General features: G+C 34.5%; 1 protein-coding gene across 2 annotated transcripts in view; it reads right to left on the minus strand.

The window, feature by feature from the left end:
• Window positions 1-20,282, minus strand: part of LOC138710977 (1-phosphatidylinositol 4,5-bisphosphate phosphodiesterase-like) — an 85,057-nt gene that overhangs the window by 47,951 nt on the left and 16,824 nt on the right. The window contains exons 2-6 of one of the 2 annotated variants that reach the window (XM_069842214.1): window positions 16,144-16,345; window positions 11,902-11,961; window positions 8,540-8,674; window positions 3,098-3,177; window positions 195-330 (exon numbers count right to left, since the gene is read on the minus strand). In XM_069842214.1, coding sequence (XP_069698315.1) covers window positions 195-330; window positions 3,098-3,177; window positions 8,540-8,674; window positions 11,902-11,961; window positions 16,144-16,314 — 582 coding nt within the window. In that variant the 5' untranslated portion in view covers window positions 16,315-16,345. Of the gene's footprint in view, window positions 1-194; window positions 331-3,097; window positions 3,178-3,253; window positions 3,334-8,539; window positions 8,675-11,901; window positions 11,962-16,143; window positions 16,346-20,282 lie in introns of both variants that reach the window. The other variant, XM_069842215.1, reaches the window with a different exon arrangement.

Here is a 20,282-nt window from a genome sequence, read left to right on the forward strand (position 1 = left end):
TGGTGGTTGTCGCTGTTAGTGGTGGTGGTGGTGCTGGTGGTGGTGGTGGTGGTGGTAATGATGAGAATTGTATAAATGCCGATCTCAGTACTAAACATAAGCGAAACAAATAAGTTATGGTCACACAAACTTGAATGATTGTTATCATTTACATAAATGCTAAAGAGAGAAAGTAAACCATAGGAACAGCCTACCTTGCCGCTGGGAAGCCCCAGGTCAGATAAGCACTGGTACACCAGCTTTTCTGTCTTGCCTGACGCGAAAGTTCGTGCCACAACTTTCACAGGGACTTTTCCTTTGGGATCTGTGAGGAAGCCGAGACGCATCCAACTGTGGAACAAAACCACATTCGTTCAGTCAGACAATCTTCCTCTTCCTTCCACCCATTGAAATATATCACAAGTACTCTAAAAATAAGCAAGAAATTTTATTAAAGATTGTGATGAATAGCTTCCTGAATAACGATGTGCATTTTATTCTCATGAACATGAGTTGCAGTTTTACACGAAACGACAACACAACAATAACTTAACTTAGAGGTCATACTGTGACTTATTCCTAGATTCAATGATGTGGATGTGTAATATGCAGGCTGTCACTCATCAGATCCATGAATGCAGCACTTGAGAAGTACGACTTTATCCATTTCCTTGTTACTGATGATAATGAATACAGAATACAGATTTGATAAAATGCACATTGTTAGGAACTTCGCGTTATTTCGCGATCCAAAATTGCATTTTTTGGAATTATGGAAATAAGTAGCAGTATACAAAATGTTGAAAAAATTGTTAAAACAGAACAATTCGCGTTATTGTATATCACAAATTTCAAGAATCTCTATGTATATGTCTATCTTGTGCACAGTTTAAGGGAAGGTTTATACATGGGCTCATTAATGGCATACCTTTTAGAATTTATTTTATTTTCAATAGAATTCACAAGTACATCTTCAGTGGTTGAAAGACTAAAAACTACTTTCAAATCTTTTACTTATGAAGATTTAAAAATCGCATAGTAAATAACTTGCAACGATGATGTGATCAAAAAATAAAATAACAAGACAACTATCACATGACCACAGACAGGGCCCATTTCATGCCAAAACCTACTGATTAGATAATCTACAACAATAAAACAAATTAGGGTATATAATAAAAAAGTACAAAATATTCTGCCATTCAATATATTTTGTTTTCATTACTAAGTTAAAGTGCATATTGAATCTAATTCATACTAACAAGGCATAGCAAATTCAGATATGATTCTACTAATACTACTACTACTCTTAGTAACTACGAACACTGGGCGACCTGAGTATGACAAAACTTTGTGGGAGAGAAGAAATTCCTTCATACTCAGATAGCGACACATGAATGAACTTGCATTAGCAAATAAGAGCAAGTTACCTGGATTATAAGAACACACATCCTACTACCCTCTAGTAACTCTTTTTTTTCTTTCTGTTTCTCTTACTATTTCTCTCTTTCTATTCCTATTCATTTGTCCCTCTATTTCTCTATTTTAATGCCTCTTTTTTTGTCATTTTCTCTCTTTCCAAAGCACTATTTTTCATATTCTGCTGCAGCATTTTTTTTTTATTTTATTCCTTCCTTCACCAATCAGATAAGTAAAAAATATTTGTATAGTGATTTAGAATAATGTAATCAACTTCCAAAGAGAGTAAAAGGATACTGTATAATATTGTGACAGCCAGGATACGATCTCGCGACTGGCAGAAGGAGGGCAAGGTCGGCGGTGGTTTGGCGCGGCAAATGAAGCTGCGCACACATCTGCTTCCTGGGGCATGTGCTGTGGCATAGAGAGGAGAGGAGAGACGGTGACCGCGGCAGAGAGGGGGAAGTGATGTGCCTGCGACTGAGGGGAGAAATCCAGAGAAGTTTCAGGAAGCGTCATCCTCTCGGTATCTGAAGATTGTTCGCGAAATCGTAGCTTCTCGAATCAATGGTTTAGTTATAAATAAGAGACGCAAATGAGTTAGTTGCAGTCGTTGCTAGTTTTGGACAGCAAGGCAGTCTTGTGTAGCAGTGAAGCCAGCTTTGAGACCGGAGTTCGACTTGAGTTGTGTCCGTAACTGTGGGAGCCGGAAGTCCTGAGTTTGAATGCAGTGGACTGCAGTTGGGGGACTTGAGTTCGAAGTTCAGTGGACTGTCTCTGAAGGTCTGGGGTTCGAGATACTGTGAACTCGAGTGACTGAGCCAGAAGAACTAGCCAAGGCAAACGAACTGTGAACTGAGAACTGACAGTTCTGATTTGTAAATAGTGCTCTGTGAATTAGTTAAGATTAGTGGTACATTGTTGTTCTCAATAATCCAAGTAAATTATCATTGTCGTTTGTGGAGTGCAATAACGAATACTGTGTTACTGTGTGGAGTGGAAATCCCATTGTTCACGGGAGTGTTTACATTCAATTATAGAAAGTGATTATTGTTGTTTTGAATAAAAGTTACATTCTTGTTTGAAGTAAAAGTTACAATATCTAATACATACTACAGCATTATTGTTTTTATTTCAATACAATCCAATAGGAGACACAAGGCAGCATTGACAACAACGTTAAACATAGATTGGACAGGGTCTTGAAAAAATGAACGAGTAATTTAAAAAAAATTATATAGAAATGGGCAAAAAATTGTATTTCTTCAATTCTTCTGACATTCCAAGACAAATGTAACTCGACACAGGACACACCACTAAAATTCAGAACAATTCTGGGAAATCCAGGCAACCCTGGCTGCGTTAGAAGAAAAAATAAGGATCTGGTCATCTTAAAGCCATGATAGTTAACATATAACAAAGTGGATTTCAATTCTGCACTAACCTCGCAGTACTATGCTTACAGCGAAACTCACGATTAAAATATAAATACACTAACAACATACATGATCACGAAAATTGTAATACTGTTCGATTTTCTGATATGGAATTACGTACTTTGTTAGTTCATAATAGCAGAAGTGTCACAAAGGAAAGGTGAGGGCATTGGTGTCTTTGTTACTTTATTGAAATACGTCGCAGGTGTTCTTATAATCAAGGTCCAGCTGCTCTAATTAAGGTTACAAGGATAGATACTTACTGCTTCATCAGGCTGGTGCGCACGCACACGTTGGTGATCTTGTTGTTGTGCGTGATCTTCCGCAAGCCTTCCTGCCATGTCTAGCAACAGCAATCCATGCAACAAACAGAACAGCAACACGCACACACAACTAACATTAGTCATGCACCCACTTACTGCTTCTTGAGGCACGTCATGGGACACACATTGTTTGCCTTGACATTGTGCGTGATAGTCCTGATGCCTTGCAACCAGGCCTGCAGCAAACAACATACACAGGGTTGAAGGCATTCACGTTAGGGACAGGACGGTAACAGTCTCGATTCTTCAAATACTGTCACTTCTCAGTGGGAATGAACCAGAATGCCGTTCTTTAATATCAAAATTTGTGTACCTGAAGTGTGTTTCGGATTTCTGTAACTGTCGCTATTTTGAAAGATGCACAGAAGAAATGAAGGAATGCATACCTTCTATATGCCACAATGAATATTTTCAAAAGTGTTCAAAAACACAGTCACGTGTCTAGTAGCGTTCAAAAGCAAACTTATTAAGCACTTTCTTACTGCATAGAGTAGGTTTAATTTTTACTTAATGAATAAAAAAAAATGTTTCTCTCTTCGTAACTTTTACAATAAACTGTCTAGCTTTTATTAATCAGTTAATCTTTTAGTACTTTGATTTTTATTGTATTTGTAAATTTAATATTAATTGTAATCATAATTATAATTGTATTCTTAATATTGTAGTTGTAATCCCCTGGTAGAGGGGAGAAGAAGGCCTGATGACCTTATCTCTACCAGGTTAAATGAATGAATGACTAATGAATGAATGAATGAATAAATAAATAAATAAATAAATAAGTAAGTAAGTAAATAAGTAAAAAGGTAAAAAAGTAAAAAAGTAAGTAAGTAAATAAATAAATAAATAAATAAATAAATCAATAAATCAATCAATAAATCAATAAATAAATAAATCAATAAATCAGTAAATAAATCAATAAATAAATAAATCAAGAAATAAACAAACAAACAAATAAATAAATAAATAAATAAATAAATAAATAAATAAATAAATAAATAAATAAATAAATAAATAAATATTCATTTGTCATTTTTAGCATGCCTATTACTCATCTAATTTCTCTTCAAATGAAATACATAACTATCACATATGCTACATACAATAATTTCAAAGAAAAAGGTTGTGTTCTCACGGACAGATTCGAAATTAAGATAAATAAGAGGGGGGGAGGGTTTACAAAAATGTGCTTAATATAATAAGATTAATTCAATTTCAATAAAAATTGGTTAAATTCGTTACATCAATTCTTACAGAATTTGAACATAAACAGAAACAGAACTAGATGACGTAATTCAATAAATAGCATTGCGTGTTTCGCTGAGGCTGTGTTTGGTTAAATTCGTTACATCAATTCTTACAGAATTTGAACATAAACAGAAAAAGAACTAGATGACGTAATTCAATAAATAGAATTGCGTGTTTCGCTGAGGCTGTGTTTACCGACTTTGACATTGAAGCTGACAGCTGACACACTTTTGAATACACATTACAAGGCCTACAGAATGCTAAAGAATGCCATCATCACGCATAGAAACAAAAAACTTGTAACCAAACAAAATATTTCCATTATGGTAACTGCAAGTAGTAAACTAAAATCCAATAAATATATTCTTGAAAACTGTTACTTATAACAAGAGATGTAGACGATCTACTTACAACATTTCAGAATATGCATGTGTTAAAATGTTATGTATGTAGAGGAAGTGAGAGAAAGTTGGTCAGAAGATGAGGAAGGTCCATCCCTTTTAGCCAGTTGTTCACTTATTCATAATGAAAAAAATATATATATCCTTCATTTTCAAGAGCTTTCGTAACTTTAATCGTTCCAAGCACTACTAATTTTGTCAAGTTCTTGCATTTATTCTTTTCATCAATGGTTGTTCTAATCATTACACACAGAATTTTTCGTGATCAGGTTATGTCAAAAATTCGGTTACCTGCTTCAAAATCACTAACAATATTCAATTTAAATTCTAAAGAATTAACAATACTAAAGCTGTTTGGTGTTTTTACACTCGTAGAGCTTCCTTTGGAGCTATTTTGCGTAAAACAAAACCACCACTCTAGCTGCAGTTGACGAACTACACTGATAGCAATGATTTAACTGTTCAAGAATTAAATTTGAAAATTAGGAAATCTCGGTCCATACCTAATCATGTGACTCACTAACACTTAGACATTTGACTGGATGCTCGAGATTATGCGAATGTTAATCAGCCAGGAGAAATGTACCAGTAAATGATCCAGCAAAAACGATGATTAATAAACTTTCGATAATAATCGAATTTAATGGCATTAAACAGCAAACTATGATTAGCAGAGATAGTTAAAAGACGACAATAATCGAAGTTCCAGTGTATGTAAAAAAATCACCAACAAAATCGTTATTTTTCAATGGAAGACATTGTGTTTTTTTTTTTATAAATCGGATTGTAGTGAAAATAATAGTTCCAATAGTGTATTTAAGTTCTCTTACTGTTAAAATATTAAGAAATCATTCATTGTTGAGAAAATGACAAAGGAATAATGTGTTTATATCAACTGTATCTATATTGTGCTACTTTTCATTTATGCTTGTTATTCCATAATCAAGCTTCTACATTGGTAACAAGTTAATTTTCTGGCGTTTGATTTATAGTTATGTCAGAGAAACAATCATTATGTGCAACTACTTTCATTTGCTGATCTACAATACCCATTCATAAAAATATCTGTTATAACTGGAGTTAGTGGTCCAGGCTCCAGACAGTGCCACAAGCATGCAAGGGAACAGAACCAAAAATCACTCTTTCAAATCCACGAGTGCTACATAAATATTTTTTTATTCAATTCTCGACATAAACATCACAAAGTTTTCTTTATATAGTTGTGTGTGGAGAGATAAGTTACCTGTTCACTTGCAAATAACAATTTTGTTCTCAGTGCATACAAACACTGCACACCAAAATGCACTCTATGCAAAATCAAATGCTACAAATGATACCACAGGCAAATTAGAGTTCAGTGTCTCATTGATGTAATCAATGTTTTTTTTTCTGTAGCCCAACCAGGAACAAGCAGCAATCGACACATGTATAAAAGTTACTGTTGTTGAGACTTACGTTTTGCTACCTCCATGACATAAAAGCAAAACTGAAGTCTGAACAGAACATACAAGCACTGATTGATTTCTATGTCATCTCACATTAGTTCATTCTTGATGTAAACAAAGAGGAGAACAGGATTCTGAGATAGAGAGAGGGGGAGGGAGGGAGGGAGCGAGGGAAGGAGAGAGAGCGAGGGAGGGAGAGAGAGAGCGTGGAAGGGAGAGGGAGAGAGGGAGGGAGGGGGAGGGAGAGGGAGAGAGAGAGCAAGGGAAGGAGAGAGATAGAGGGGAGAGGGAGGGAGATGGGAAGGAGAAGGGAGGAGAGAGGGGTAGATAGACGGGGAGCGATGGAGAGGGGGGAGAGGAGGGAGGGAGAGATTGAGAGGGAGCGAGAGAGGGACAGAGAGGGAGCGAGGGGGGGACAGAGAGGCAGCGAGGGAGGGAGAGAGAGGGGGAGAGAGCGAGGGGAGAGAATGAGAGAGAGCGAGTGAGGGAGAGAGGGAGAGACAAAGAGAGGGGAGAGGGAGGGGGAGGGGAGGGAGAGGGAGGGAGAGAGAGGGAGAGAGATGGGGAGAGGTATATATATATATATATATATATATATATATATATATATATTCTTCATATTTCAAGACATTTAAAAATATTTTTACATATTCAAATATTTAGCAAATATTTTCATTCGAGTGTAACAAAATAATCGATAAGGTTGTGTTTACCAGCCTTCATCTTCAGAACAGAAAGCACCCTTTCTTTATGCTCATTTTACACTTGGTTTTTGTGTTGTTTGTTTGCTTTACAATGTGATATAAAAATAATAAGACATGGTTGTTTAATACAGATAAAAACGTAAAAACCATACTTCTTAATGACTGCCATTGTAGCTACGGCAACACACTATCCAAGTTCAACTGTATCACCGAAACTTCTGATGCATCTACTTCTACAGAGTGGGCGAAAAGTCCGTATATCCCTGTCATCAATATAGGTTTATAACGATTCGACATGCCTGTTATGGATCCATACATCCACATGTACTTCTCCATGATCTTTGCACAGACTGGTGCATTTTCAGATCAGTTTGCTCATTTTCCTTGGCATTTGTGGTGTCATAGTAAGCTATCAGATTTGGATTTAAAATGGCGCGAAGAAGCATGCAACTTGCTTTCGCCATTTCCCAAAGAGAGATAGTAAAAGGAAAGTTATTTTTCTCTGATAAATGTGATATTCGTCGAAGGTAGAAGGATCTGAACTTTTCCTTTTTGTCCAAGAAGAATCACATTTCTATCAAGAAATTGAACAAAATCCACCTCACATTATGATTTGGGTCGGGGTAACAGGTCAACTGCATGTACCATATTTTTTCAATGGCCGGTGAATCAGACTTTCCTTCACTTTTGACATGATCATCACGAACAACAAATCTCATCATGCCAGACAATTCTCTTTGGTGAATTATGCAGCAGAATGTCCGCAAAAGGCATTACATTTCAAATGCCAAGTTAAAGAATGCTGTGAGCAATGTCTTCAAGACTGTCACACCACAAATGCTATGCAAAATGAGCAACTAGCCCTGAAGATGCATCCATCTGTGCAGAGACCATGAAAGAGACATGCAGATGTTTTGAATCCGTAATAAGCAAGTCAAATAGTTTTAAATCTATACAGATGACAGGAATATATGGACTTTTCGCCTACTCTGTATATATAATAAAATACAATTAAAAAAACAAATATTTTGTAAAAGGAGACATATCTGTTGAATCCAGACCAGGAAAATAGTTCTTGATAACAAATCCAAAATAGAGGGTCCCTCTTCCTTTCTTCTCTGTATCTCTGAAATGTTGGACATTTCTACATTTATAGCATAATGCAAAAACCTCAGAAATTTCGCATCACATTGAACGCTACGAAAATCTTAGGTCAAATTCTCCACTAATTTCTTTACATCAAGAACAAACTTATGTGAGATGTGTCTAAGTTATTCAACAAAAAAAAAAATATTAATGCAAAATAATGTTAATAATCATAAATTTACTTTAACCTTAACTGAATTTAAAATAATACTTCAATACAACCGAGAGAGCTCAGTCAGTAAAGCTTATAGCTAGAAACTAGAAAATACAGGGTTCGACCCCAGGAAGAGAAGTGGAATTTTTTTGCAGTAACTTCCAGAACTTCAGACTCTCATAGTTTACTACCAAATATATTCCAGGATCCTTTGCTGGGACCAAAGGTGACAGGAATATGATGTCGAGGTTAAAAATCGCGGGATCTCGACATTTCATTTGACTCACCCTGGCTGTCTCGATATCTGGACACACAACATGTTGGTAGTTGATGTTGATGTAGTCAGTGCCACTGCAGATGGTGAGAGAGCGTTCCTCCACATTGTCACCCAGTTTCATCAGTTGTTGACACAGCTTGTCATTCTGCAACAAACCGACAATTGCTACTAGCAACACCAGTAACAACATAAGCCATTCCATGATCCAAAGAGTGATTTGAAATTAGGCATCATTTCTGAGACCTATTCCATAAAATATAGAGTAATTAACAGACCACGGAGCTTTATGCATTAAAAAGCTGAAAGTATGCTTGCAACTATGCTATAAAAACTGTTGAAATATGTGCTAAAAAATGAAATACATACAGTAAAAAATATACTTCAGAGGTTTAATAATATGATAAAAATGAAAATAATTTAAAGTAGCAAGTGTTAAGAAGCTATATTGAACAGAAGACGATTTTCCCATCAGTAGAAAAACATTTGTTTTCAGAAAACTATTCTCCAATAAATATTTTCTGCTACTTTTTTCTTTCGGCATGTTGGTGGTTGAACTCATAAGCAGATTGATCATATACTGGTTATTCGTTTGATTGTGCAGTAAAACTTTTTGAAATGAAAATTTACACTCTACCAGACTTCACTGTTGCAGGTGTTCAAATACATTCAGTTTTGTTTCTATGAAATCAGAGCGCACTAGCAGCATTATCTTCGCAACAATTTCATGATTGCAACAATATATGACTTTACTGTCGCAGGTGACTAAACACATTCTATTTTGTTCTACGAAATCGAAGTAAAAGGTGGTAAAAATCTGAATGACATTTCAGCGACATGTATTTTTGCCCTGGCTCCTAAAAAATTGCACTTACACGGTTAGTATGTACACAGAACAGCAGCTAGCCTCATGTTAAAATGAAAACTAACTTATACACTAAGGAGAAGTATCCACTGTCATTGATGCAATTTCATGTCCTCGACAGTAATAAAATTAATTAATTATTGGTTTCATTTTCTCACAAAATTTTTATATTTCTTGGAAATTATTTTTATTTTTGTCAGAAATAAATTTTTTAATTAAATAATACGTCGGACTAAACAAGGAAAGATGTTAATATATGCATTTAAATGTGAAAAATTAAATTATATATACATTTAAAATGGAAAACCCTCGAAATACGCATTTATGCAAAATAAAATTTGCTTCATTTGAATGTAAAAACCATGACTGGCAAAGATCCACTTTTACTATTCAATATGCTAGATCAATAAAAACGTGCAATTGCATGAAGTTCCGCAGTCTAGTTATTATTATGTTGCAGAGTTTGAACATTTTACATGATTAACCAGGCTTTATGCCTGAAGAGTTTATTATATGATGCAGAAACATGAAACGTCAACACACAAAAAAAGCCAATATTATATGTACAGAATGTTAAAAAAGTATGGAATATTATCCATAACTTCTTACATTTTAATTTTAAAAAAAGTTTTATACAAAAGCTATTGGAGATAAATCATATAATATGATACCAGTGTTCGAAAAATGTTAGACACTCAGGCATACAGGACACCTTACTTACTTACTTATTGGCTTTTAAGGAACCCGGAGGTTCATTGCCGCCCTCACATAAGCCCGCCATTGGTCCCTATCCTGAGCAAGATTAATCCAGTCTCTACCATCATATCCCACCTCCCTCAAATCCATTTTAATATTATTTTCCCACCTACGTCTCGGCCTCCCCAAAGGTCTTTTTCCCTCCGGCCTCCCAACTAACACTCTATATGCATTTCTGGATTCGCCCATATGTGCTACATGTCCTGCCCATCTCAAACGTCTGGATTTAATGTTCCTAATTATGTCAGGTGAAGAATACAATGCGTGCAGCTCTGCGTTGTGTAACTTTCTCCATTCTCCTGTAACTTCATCCCTCTTCTATATTAAAATTTACATATTCCAAATCACCTCAAAATCTGTGCTTCAGTGGCTGACCATGATAATATCTTTGAAAAATATTGGAGTGCAAGAGGTCAAATGACTTTATTGTCAAACGCCTAGCATTAGAAAACAACAACAACATATTCCAAATCTCCATTAAATGTTAAGTATCAATGTATAGAAATTTTACCCATTCACCTGTTTCATGTCTTTTAAACAAAACACTATTACTAACCAAACTTTACAAAAGATGTTAAAAATGAGAGCCATTCACAGCCAAACAATGTCCCAGTCTATCACAGAAACAGTCCATTGTAGATATGAGATGAAACACATCAGTCATGTACCTGTGAGAAAGACAATGGACTGTTCCCGTGATAGATTGGGACATTGTTTGGCTGTGAATGGTTCTCATTTTGAGAATCTGTTGTAAAGTTTGGTTAGTAATAGTGTTTTGTTTAGCTTTATGGCCTTCTCAATATGATTTTACATACTTATTTGTCCAAGTTTGAAGTCCACGAAACAAGTTTAATAAATAGTTAAAAGACATGAAATGGGTGAATGGATAAAATTTCTACACACTGATACGTAACATTTAATGGAGATTCGGAATATGTAAATGTTAATATAGGGTGCTATTTAAAAAAATAAAATTTACTATCACACCCCACCTGCCTGAATAACTTTTTTCAAATACTGGTATCATATTATATGCCTTATCTCCAATAGCTTTTGTATAAAACATTTTTTTTATAAAATTAAAATTTAAGAAGTGTGTAATATTCCATACTTTTCGAACACTCTGTATTCACAACGGAAATAGATTTTTCAGGTCAGCAAGAAAATATAGAAAAAATCAAGCACGGCAGTTGGTTCTGAAGAATTCAGCATACAGTTCTAAAGTGGCTATAAGGTTTAGAAACATCAAATTAACACAGGAAATGGCTTAAGGATACACTCAACTATATTTTGGAACTTTTTTCCTATTTGACCAATCTTTTTCAAATTTGGAGAAAAAGTTTAACATACACATGGAAAGTAACATGCAAAATCTCAGCTCATTAGATCCAATACTTTTCAAAATAAAAAATATTTCAATTTTTAATCAATCATTAATTGAAATATCACTTTTAATTATCATTTTTTATTTTTTGGCTTTGTGCATTTGACTGTGACTTCTCAATGAATAGGGGAAGAATTCTGCGTATTGATTTAGTTCTGTCACGTAAATTAGTGTAGAAATTTAATTTTTCATTTTTATGACACCTTTTCTCCAATTTTTAAGTTGAGTGTCCCCTTAACAATGAAATTTATTGGCAAGTTATTATTTCAGTGATCCCCTCGGTATCTTATGGTTTGCTGCAATATTACCTAGAAATTGGCTGTTTTGGTAACTAGAATTGACAACACTGGTGATAAGCAAGTCAACTCACCTTGGGAAGACCTCCTGCTCTGATGTCACTCACTTGACACAGCTCGATGACATCTCCTTCCTGCAAGATTACATTCCAATGACTTAACTCTCAATTCTTCAAGAATTCTCTTTAACAGCATAGGAACTATACTTCTACATAAATATTGTAAAGTTCTGCTTATTGTACAATTAAAGCTGCTGGCATTTCATGGATGACAGTAACTGAGTAAGAAACATTGATATAAACTAGTGGGTCGTTGTTTTGCACAGGAAATAAAATGGCCCTAATGTGAACGGAAAAATCTGTCAGAAACTGTAAATAGAAGCATCAGTTATTTACTTTCAAAGAAAAGCAGTCACTACAGCAAAAGAAGTGGTTGTAAATGGATGACTAGAATTGTAACCTTGGCAATGAGGTCATGCTTTCTGTGTTTAATCACTCAACTGTCTATCTGGAACAGTTTTAATCTTAGTGTACATGAAGACTAACTTTACAGAACAAGCTATAAAAGTTATCTTCTGCATGCTTAAAAATTAACAAGAACCTCATGATTTCCTCAGTCAAATGCTCAGAAGCAATATAAATGTATTATATTTAAAAAATTAGGGAAAAGATCGACGTGTATACAGCCCCAGCATGCTGCATTGAACAGAAAATGTGCAGCTGGATGAGTGATGTAACCAACAGCTGAAAAGTGTCTGCTTAGCAATATGAATAAATAATCTATACTAATAATAAATCTGTAGCCAAAATTTTTCTGGTAATTTTAGATTTTCCAAAAATAATTGGTGTTAACATGTATAATTAACCATCCTGAAACCGAAAATTGCTTTTTTGAAATTTTTGTTTGTATGTCTGTCTGTCTGTCTGTCTGTCTGTCTGGATGTTTGTTACCTTTTCACGTGATAATGGCTGAACCGATTTATATGAAAATTGGAATATAAATTAAGTTCGTTGTAACTTAGATTTTAGGCTATATGGCATTCAAAATACTTTATTTAAAAGGGGGGTTATAAGGGGGCCTGAATTAAATAAATCGAAATATCTCGCTTATTATTGATTTTCATGAAAACTATTACATAACAAAAGTTTCTTTAAAAATAATTTCCGATAAGTTTTATTCTATACAAAATTTTGATAGGACTGATATTTAATGAGACAAATGAGTTTTAAAATTACAATAACAACGCCATCTAAGGTGCTGTACTGAAATGAAAACAAATGACTTCGTCTATAGGGGGCCTTGGACAACAACAATCGAAAGCTATTAAACATAGCCTAAGAGAATATTTCTGTGTTTGTATGAAGTAATATCGGAAGCTAATTAATTGTTTAATTATTATTTCACCATTGGAAAGTGTAGTTTCTCTAGATGCACATAATTCTACAATGTTATTACAGTAACTTCTGAAACATATAGCAAGTAATATAAAATATACACATTAAAACTAAATGATATGTCAATCTTCATTAAACTATGGTTGCATGTACAGTAGAACCTCTATTATCCGCGGTAATGAAGGGGGTGAACTGAACGGTTGATCGAAAAAATCGGATAATCCGTACCTTGAAAGATTTTGTAATTTCCTCCATGGTCTTGTATTTAACTCGCTAGGCAGTGGATCAGAAGTTCACTAATTTAAGTCTGGTTGTCAACAACGGGTTTTTAAGTGGCAAAGAAGTCCTTTGTAATAACTGTCTCAGGAAAGATAGGAATAAGGGAAGTCTCATGTTGTAGATTTACATACTTTTTTTTACAAATTATTATTTTTTTTATTAAATCGCGCAGTTGTAGCTCCAATCTCGTATTCTGATGTGAGATGAGCTACAGTTTCTCTTTTTCAAACCATTCAATTATTTCCATTTTCTTTTTTTTTCGATATTTAGGATAATATTAAAATGGATTTGAGGGAGATGGGATATGATGGTAAGAACTGAATTAATCTTGCTCAGGATAGGGACCGATGGCGGGCTAATGTGAGGGCAGCAATGAACCGCCGGGTTCCTTAAAAGCCGTAAGTAAGTAAGCAAGCAAGCAAGCACAACACATTTTCTGTTGACTTCCGTGGAAGACATTTTATATACAATTTATATTATAGAATAGCAATTCGAATAGTAGACAATGCTGTGCAACTATAAAGACTTGTAATAAACATCCTCTAGCAAAAACATATGTAGAATCTACTAATATGATGTACAAAACAATACTTCATATAAGAAAAAAAAAAGAGCGAGGAAATAAACAGTCGGAAAATCCACCAATCGGTTAATAGGGTGACGGATAATCGGGGTTCTACTGTAATAACAATTAAGAAACATGTTAAAGGAATTATCATTGCACCAAATGATTGCTCTCTGGACCAAAATGACAGCATTTTAATTATTTAATACAATTTAAATTAAGTAACATATTAAACGATTTATCCTCCTATCAAACACGAATGTTCCCTGCATCAAACGTCCTATTTTAATTATGTAATTACTTTATATTTATTTCTAACAGGTGCAGCAAAGCGCACAGGTACGGCTTATCTCATAAAAGCTTATATCTAAGAGTTAAATATTTTTTAACCTTCCTCAACTACAGGCCTACTAAAAGGTAAAGGTATCCCCGTAACATGCCATGAAGGCACTTGGGGGGCATGGAGGTAGAGCCCATGCTTTCCATGACCTCGGCACTAGAATGAGGTGGTGTGGTGGGCACCACGCTCTGACCACCTTTTACCCCCGGGAAGGACCCGGTACTCAATTTTATAGGAGGCTGAGTGAACCTCGGAGCCGTTCTGAAAGTTTGGCAACGAGAAAAAATCCTGTCACCACCTGGGATCGAACCCCGGACCTTCCATTCCGTAGCCAGCTGCTCAAGATATTTAATTTCAATTTTTGTTTTTTTTTTTATTGATTTATATTCTCTGAAAAATATATTACCTAATTACTTGAAGCCATAGTTCGTTTGAAAAGTCCATTCTAGCATAAAAGAGATGGTAGCTTGTTCAAGTTAAGCGAATGCTTACAAATTAGTTTTCGCGTTTATGCACTCCCATTATGTGAAATGAAACTAACCAGTCAGCACTCAGTCTCTCTAACTGATAGAATTTTAGTCTTCAGTTCAGTAGAACCCTAGCTCATATATGTAACAGATATGTCGGGGTTATAGGCTTTGAGGTTAACAACTTTTGTCAGGTTTACTACGCTGCCATCTAGTTGTTACATAAGGAGTCACGTCATAATACCTATTTGAATTGCATTAGCGACTGTGTTGCCATCTCGTGTTCGTTTACGACGGACGGATGGCGATCCTGGCGGTTGTTCTCTTCAAAGTGCTGCCGATTTTAACGTAACAAGGAGTTATCTGTTACATATATGATCTAGGGTAGAACTCATTGTGAGCACCAGTTCTTTGTACATAAATTCCATCTAAAATTAAAATTACAGACGTGGACAAATTATTAGCAAAATTGAGGTTTCTTATAGTATAATTTTACAAAATTTGACTTTTCAATTTAGACTACAGTTGACATTTTTACATATTTCTGAGTACTATATCATAAAAATGTCAACAGTAGTCTAAATTTAAAAGTCAAATTTTGTAAAAATTGAATCAAACGCAAACTTACTAGGCACTTGGTCAGTAATTGAGACTCGTTCAGACATGGTTTCTTGTAAATAGTTCTCTTAATCTATCACAAAATATTTCAATATCCGGTAATTTCATCACTATAGAATTTTGTTCTTAACTTCTATGATAAAATGTCTAGCTTTCATTAATCAGGTAATCTTGTCGTACTTTAATTTTTATTGTAAATGTAAATGTAATATTAATTGTAATTTTATTGTTCATATTATAGTTGTAATCCCCTGGTAGAGGGGCAGAGAAGGCCTGACGGCCTTATCTCTACCAGGTTAAATAAATAAATACTAAATACTAATACTAAAAATATGTCACAAAAATCGTAAATTTTGCTAATTAATTTGTCCACGTCTGTATTAAATGCTAATTTTATATGAACTCCTGAAAGTCCTAAATTGGACTTCATGAAGTCCTAAATCTCTCTTTTCTAGCCCCTAGAAATCCGTTCCTTAGTCATTACTAATATAACACACTCCATGTAAGATAGGTGTATAAATTTACAATTAGGTGTCGGTGAACAGTGTATAGGTGGCACTAATTGTGTGTACAACCAATTATAAGTTAGCCTACCGTACGCAGCAATGTAATGTGGACGCACAATCTACAAAATTATGACTCTACCAACTCACCCGATTCTCACTCTTCCAATAGATGAAGAAGCCATACTCATCAACTTTGAAGAGGCACTTGGTCTCATATTCGGTGTTTTCCTTCTCCTCAGTCCAGCGCTCAAAGTAGCAGCCTTTGAGCAGCGGTTCAGGCACAGGAATGTGCCAGTTGAACTCAAAGCGCTTTGTCATGGCTCCAGCGCAGTCACGCCATCTTCAGCATCTGAAATGACAACTTGTTGCTGTAAAATTGCTCATCTACTTCCATTACACTATTTCAGAAACCAGCACTTCACATAATTTCCCAAATCAACGAGAACAATAAAATTAATGAATGAAGAAAAATAGGAAGAAAAACTAGACAAAAATTAGAGCAGGAAATAACATCAGGCAAAATTGTAAAGTACGAGTACACTGCATACAGGAATGGGCTGTAGTGTGGGAACAATAATGATAAAAGGGCCGTATTTTGGGGTCCTTATGATCCTGGACAAAAAAAAATTATCGTTTCCCTCCAAATAAAAAAAACACTAAGGAGAGTGGGGCTCCTCTGTGACTGACATGAAGAATGGTGAGAGGGGTAGAATAAGTCAGGTCTGGTGACATCAGCAGTTGATGGGTATGTCTAACATCAGCATTAAGCAATCCTTTAGAGATCAGGCGGTGTACAGACGTGGACAAATTATTAGCAAAATTTAAGATTTTTATTATATATTTTTACAAAATATGATTCTTCAATTTAGACTACAGTTGACATTTTTGTGTATTTCCAAATTATTAGGAAAATTGAAGATTTGTATTGTATATTTTTCAAAATTTAACTCCTCAATTTGGACTACAGTTGATATTTTTGCATATTTACAAATTATTAGCAAAACTGAAGGTTTTTGTTGTATATTTTTACAAAATTCGATTCTTCAATTTGTACTACAGTTGACATTTTGGATATTCCGAAATTATTAGCAAAACTGAAGATTTTTGTTTTATATTTTTACAAAATTTGACTCTTCAATGCATTTGACAATTTTGCTAATTTACCAATTATTAGCAAAATTGAAGACTTTTATTATATATTTTTACAAAACTTGACTCTTCAATTTAAACTACAGTTGACATTTTTGCATATTTCTGTCTACTGTAATGATGGAAATATCCAAAATTGTCAAATGTAGTCTAAATTGAAAAGTCAAATTTTGTAAACAGAATTATCATAAAAATCGTCCATTTTGTTAATAATTTGTCCACGTCTGTATGTATTATTAACCTCAGCTTTCTTGTGCAGTAGCAGCTTGCCTTGTGTACCAGACGAAAGTACAAACAAGAGAACATATTAGGCCTACTTGTCTATATTGCTAAGCTTATCAGCCTTGCCAAACTATGAAATGCTAAGAGTCCAATTCACATCCATGCTGCCTGCCAAGTGCCTTTAAGTGGAAAAAGGAATATCTGAAACTCGCTTTCGAAGTAAGGTATACTTGTTTCCTATTTAGTGCAGTAGTTTTTAATAATATTTCTATGTAGTTTTAATAATATTGGTAATTACATTATGTTCGATTATTCAAAATTACCTATATGAACAGAATCCTAAAGTGAGAGTTATACTTTGTGAACTATTCTGTATATACCAGTACCTACTCGTCCAGATTGTTCCAAGAAAGTACTGTAAATACAAGAATTTGTCTACACGTCGAATTAACATTAAATATGAATGGATTTTAATAGATCAATAATACATTAAATATGAATGCATTTTAATAGATCAATAATACTTATCAAAAGAGTAAAGTAAACCTCTTCCTTTCTTAACCAATTAATTTCTCCTATACAAATTCAAAACCTTTTCAAAGTCTTTCAATTTTGTAATAATAAGTAGAATCACTGTTATAATTTTGCTTTTAAGTCCATTAACATTCTTTTGATCTCAATGTTTAACAAAGTTTTATTTTTTAATAAATAACTAGAACAGTTCTTACATCTTGACTTTTTTCATTGCTAGTTTTTATTTATTTATTTTATTTATTTATTTACTTATTTTTACATACCTGCGAAAAGTATCTTATGTATGTATGTATTTATTCACACTGCAATGGGTATATACCCGGTGGCAGTGGTAACTAATTACACTCAATAAAGACAATAATAAACACAATTAATAATACTAATAATTAATACTAACAATAATTAATAATAATAATAATAATAATAATAATAATAATAATAATAATAATAATAACAACAGGGAACATCCTAAATTAAATGAAGCACGATCGGTTAAAATAACATTTAAAGTAAATCTAATTTGTACCTTAAACCTATATTCGAACTAAAACCCACGAGCATGATATGTTCATATCTGCATAAGTACCTTTCAACATTACACTCATTTCGCTGTCAACTCACTCACGCACTGGAACTACGAGACATTTCACTGATTCTATCCTGATTTCACTAACACTTCAAAAACATTTCACTGTTCAAATACTTTGCACTGCCACTATAAACTATAAAGCTTCACTGACAGGAACACGTTTCACTTACTCAACGCACTTCACTGACACAACACACTTCACTGACACAACATAATTCTTCACTGATACAACACTTCAATAACAAAATATCAATTACACCCTTTAAATACTGTGTATAATTATCGTCTATTAGTAAAGTCCTTAAGCCTATTTTTAAATATATTTTTGGTTGTTGGTAAAGCCTTTAGTAAGTCTGCAGGTAAAGCATTCCAGTCCCTGATAGTACAATTGAGAAAAGAAAACTTTCCAGTGTCCGTCCTCTGTCTTCTTTCCCTCAATTTATAAGAGTGGTCGTTCCTTGGAGTTGCTACGTCATTAGCAAAGGAAAGAGTCTATGGTTCGTTTCTTTTGATTAATCCACCACTGCTTTCGCCCTCATTTAGAAGTGACTTTCACCCATTCTGTATTTAGCCAGATTCGTTAAATGGATCAACCATTGCCTTGGTTCCAAACAAATTCAACACAAGTGACTTTTTGTGGAGTTGTAAGCAATTTCACCAATAAAATGTTCTCATAAATAGGATATAAATTCAGATTTTAATGTTATGTCCATCCTGTATATACAAACCAATAGCTTAAAGAAGACAAGGAACAACAAGTGGTCTAACTGCATGATGATGATGATGATTTTTTTTATTTTATTGGGTTATTTTACAATGCTGTATCAACATCTAGGTTATTTAGCGTCTGAATGAAATGAAGGTGATAATACCGGTGAAATGAGTCTGGGGTCCAGCTCCGAAAGTTACCCAGCATTTGCTCTTTTTGGGTTGAGGGAAAACCCCGGAAAAAACCTCAACCAGGTAACTTTCCCCGACTGGGATTTGAACCCGGGCCACCTGGTTTCGCGGCCAGACGCACTGACAGTTACTCCACAGGTGTGGACATGATGATGATGATGATGATGATGATGAAGAAGATATTCATAAGTAATCAGACTTCCTGATCATGGAATCAATCCTAAGGCTACTCAATTTATAGCCAAATTTTTTACTTATTAATATTTATTACTAAAACTGATCAAAATCTCAGATGCTGAATCAGACATGAGGAGTGCAGCTCCAGAGAACAGTCAGTCAAGTATGTTAGACATACTTGTAATCTGCAAATTCCTGCTACCTCCTACACACAAGTGTAGTTCGCACTGATAACAATTGTGAACCAATATTTGATATTTACAAATCCAGAAAAGTCTCCAAACCCCTACTGGGAACTAAACCAAGGTCTGCTAAATTAGTAGCCGGAAATTCTATCATTTGAACCACTGCAGAGCGCAAACTGTATTTTTTTTAACAATGTCCTCTGACGTGAGCACTATCAGACAGGGGAATTCTGTCCTACATTCCCACAGTGGCCAACTCACTAATTGGCAGATAAATTAAACCAGTTTCCAGTGTTATCACACAGAGCCGATAAAGCAAAAGGACATCCTGTAGGAACAAGTAAGCAAGTTCACGGCACTCTCAGCACGACAAAAAAAAAATAATTAATTTTCTAAAGGTGTCATGCTTACAGAATTCTTTATCTTGGTAGTAAATTTTTATCAGAATAATACATAAACGACTGTATATGGTTGGCCCTATTCTAACAATCTAACTAGAGCATATTTTCTCTAAGAATTTGGTTTCTTCT

The sequence above is a fragment of the Periplaneta americana genome, chromosome 12 (assembly GCF_040183065.1).
Source record: "Periplaneta americana isolate PAMFEO1 chromosome 12, P.americana_PAMFEO1_priV1, whole genome shotgun sequence".
Taxonomy (NCBI): domain Eukaryota; kingdom Metazoa; phylum Arthropoda; class Insecta; order Blattodea; family Blattidae; genus Periplaneta; species Periplaneta americana.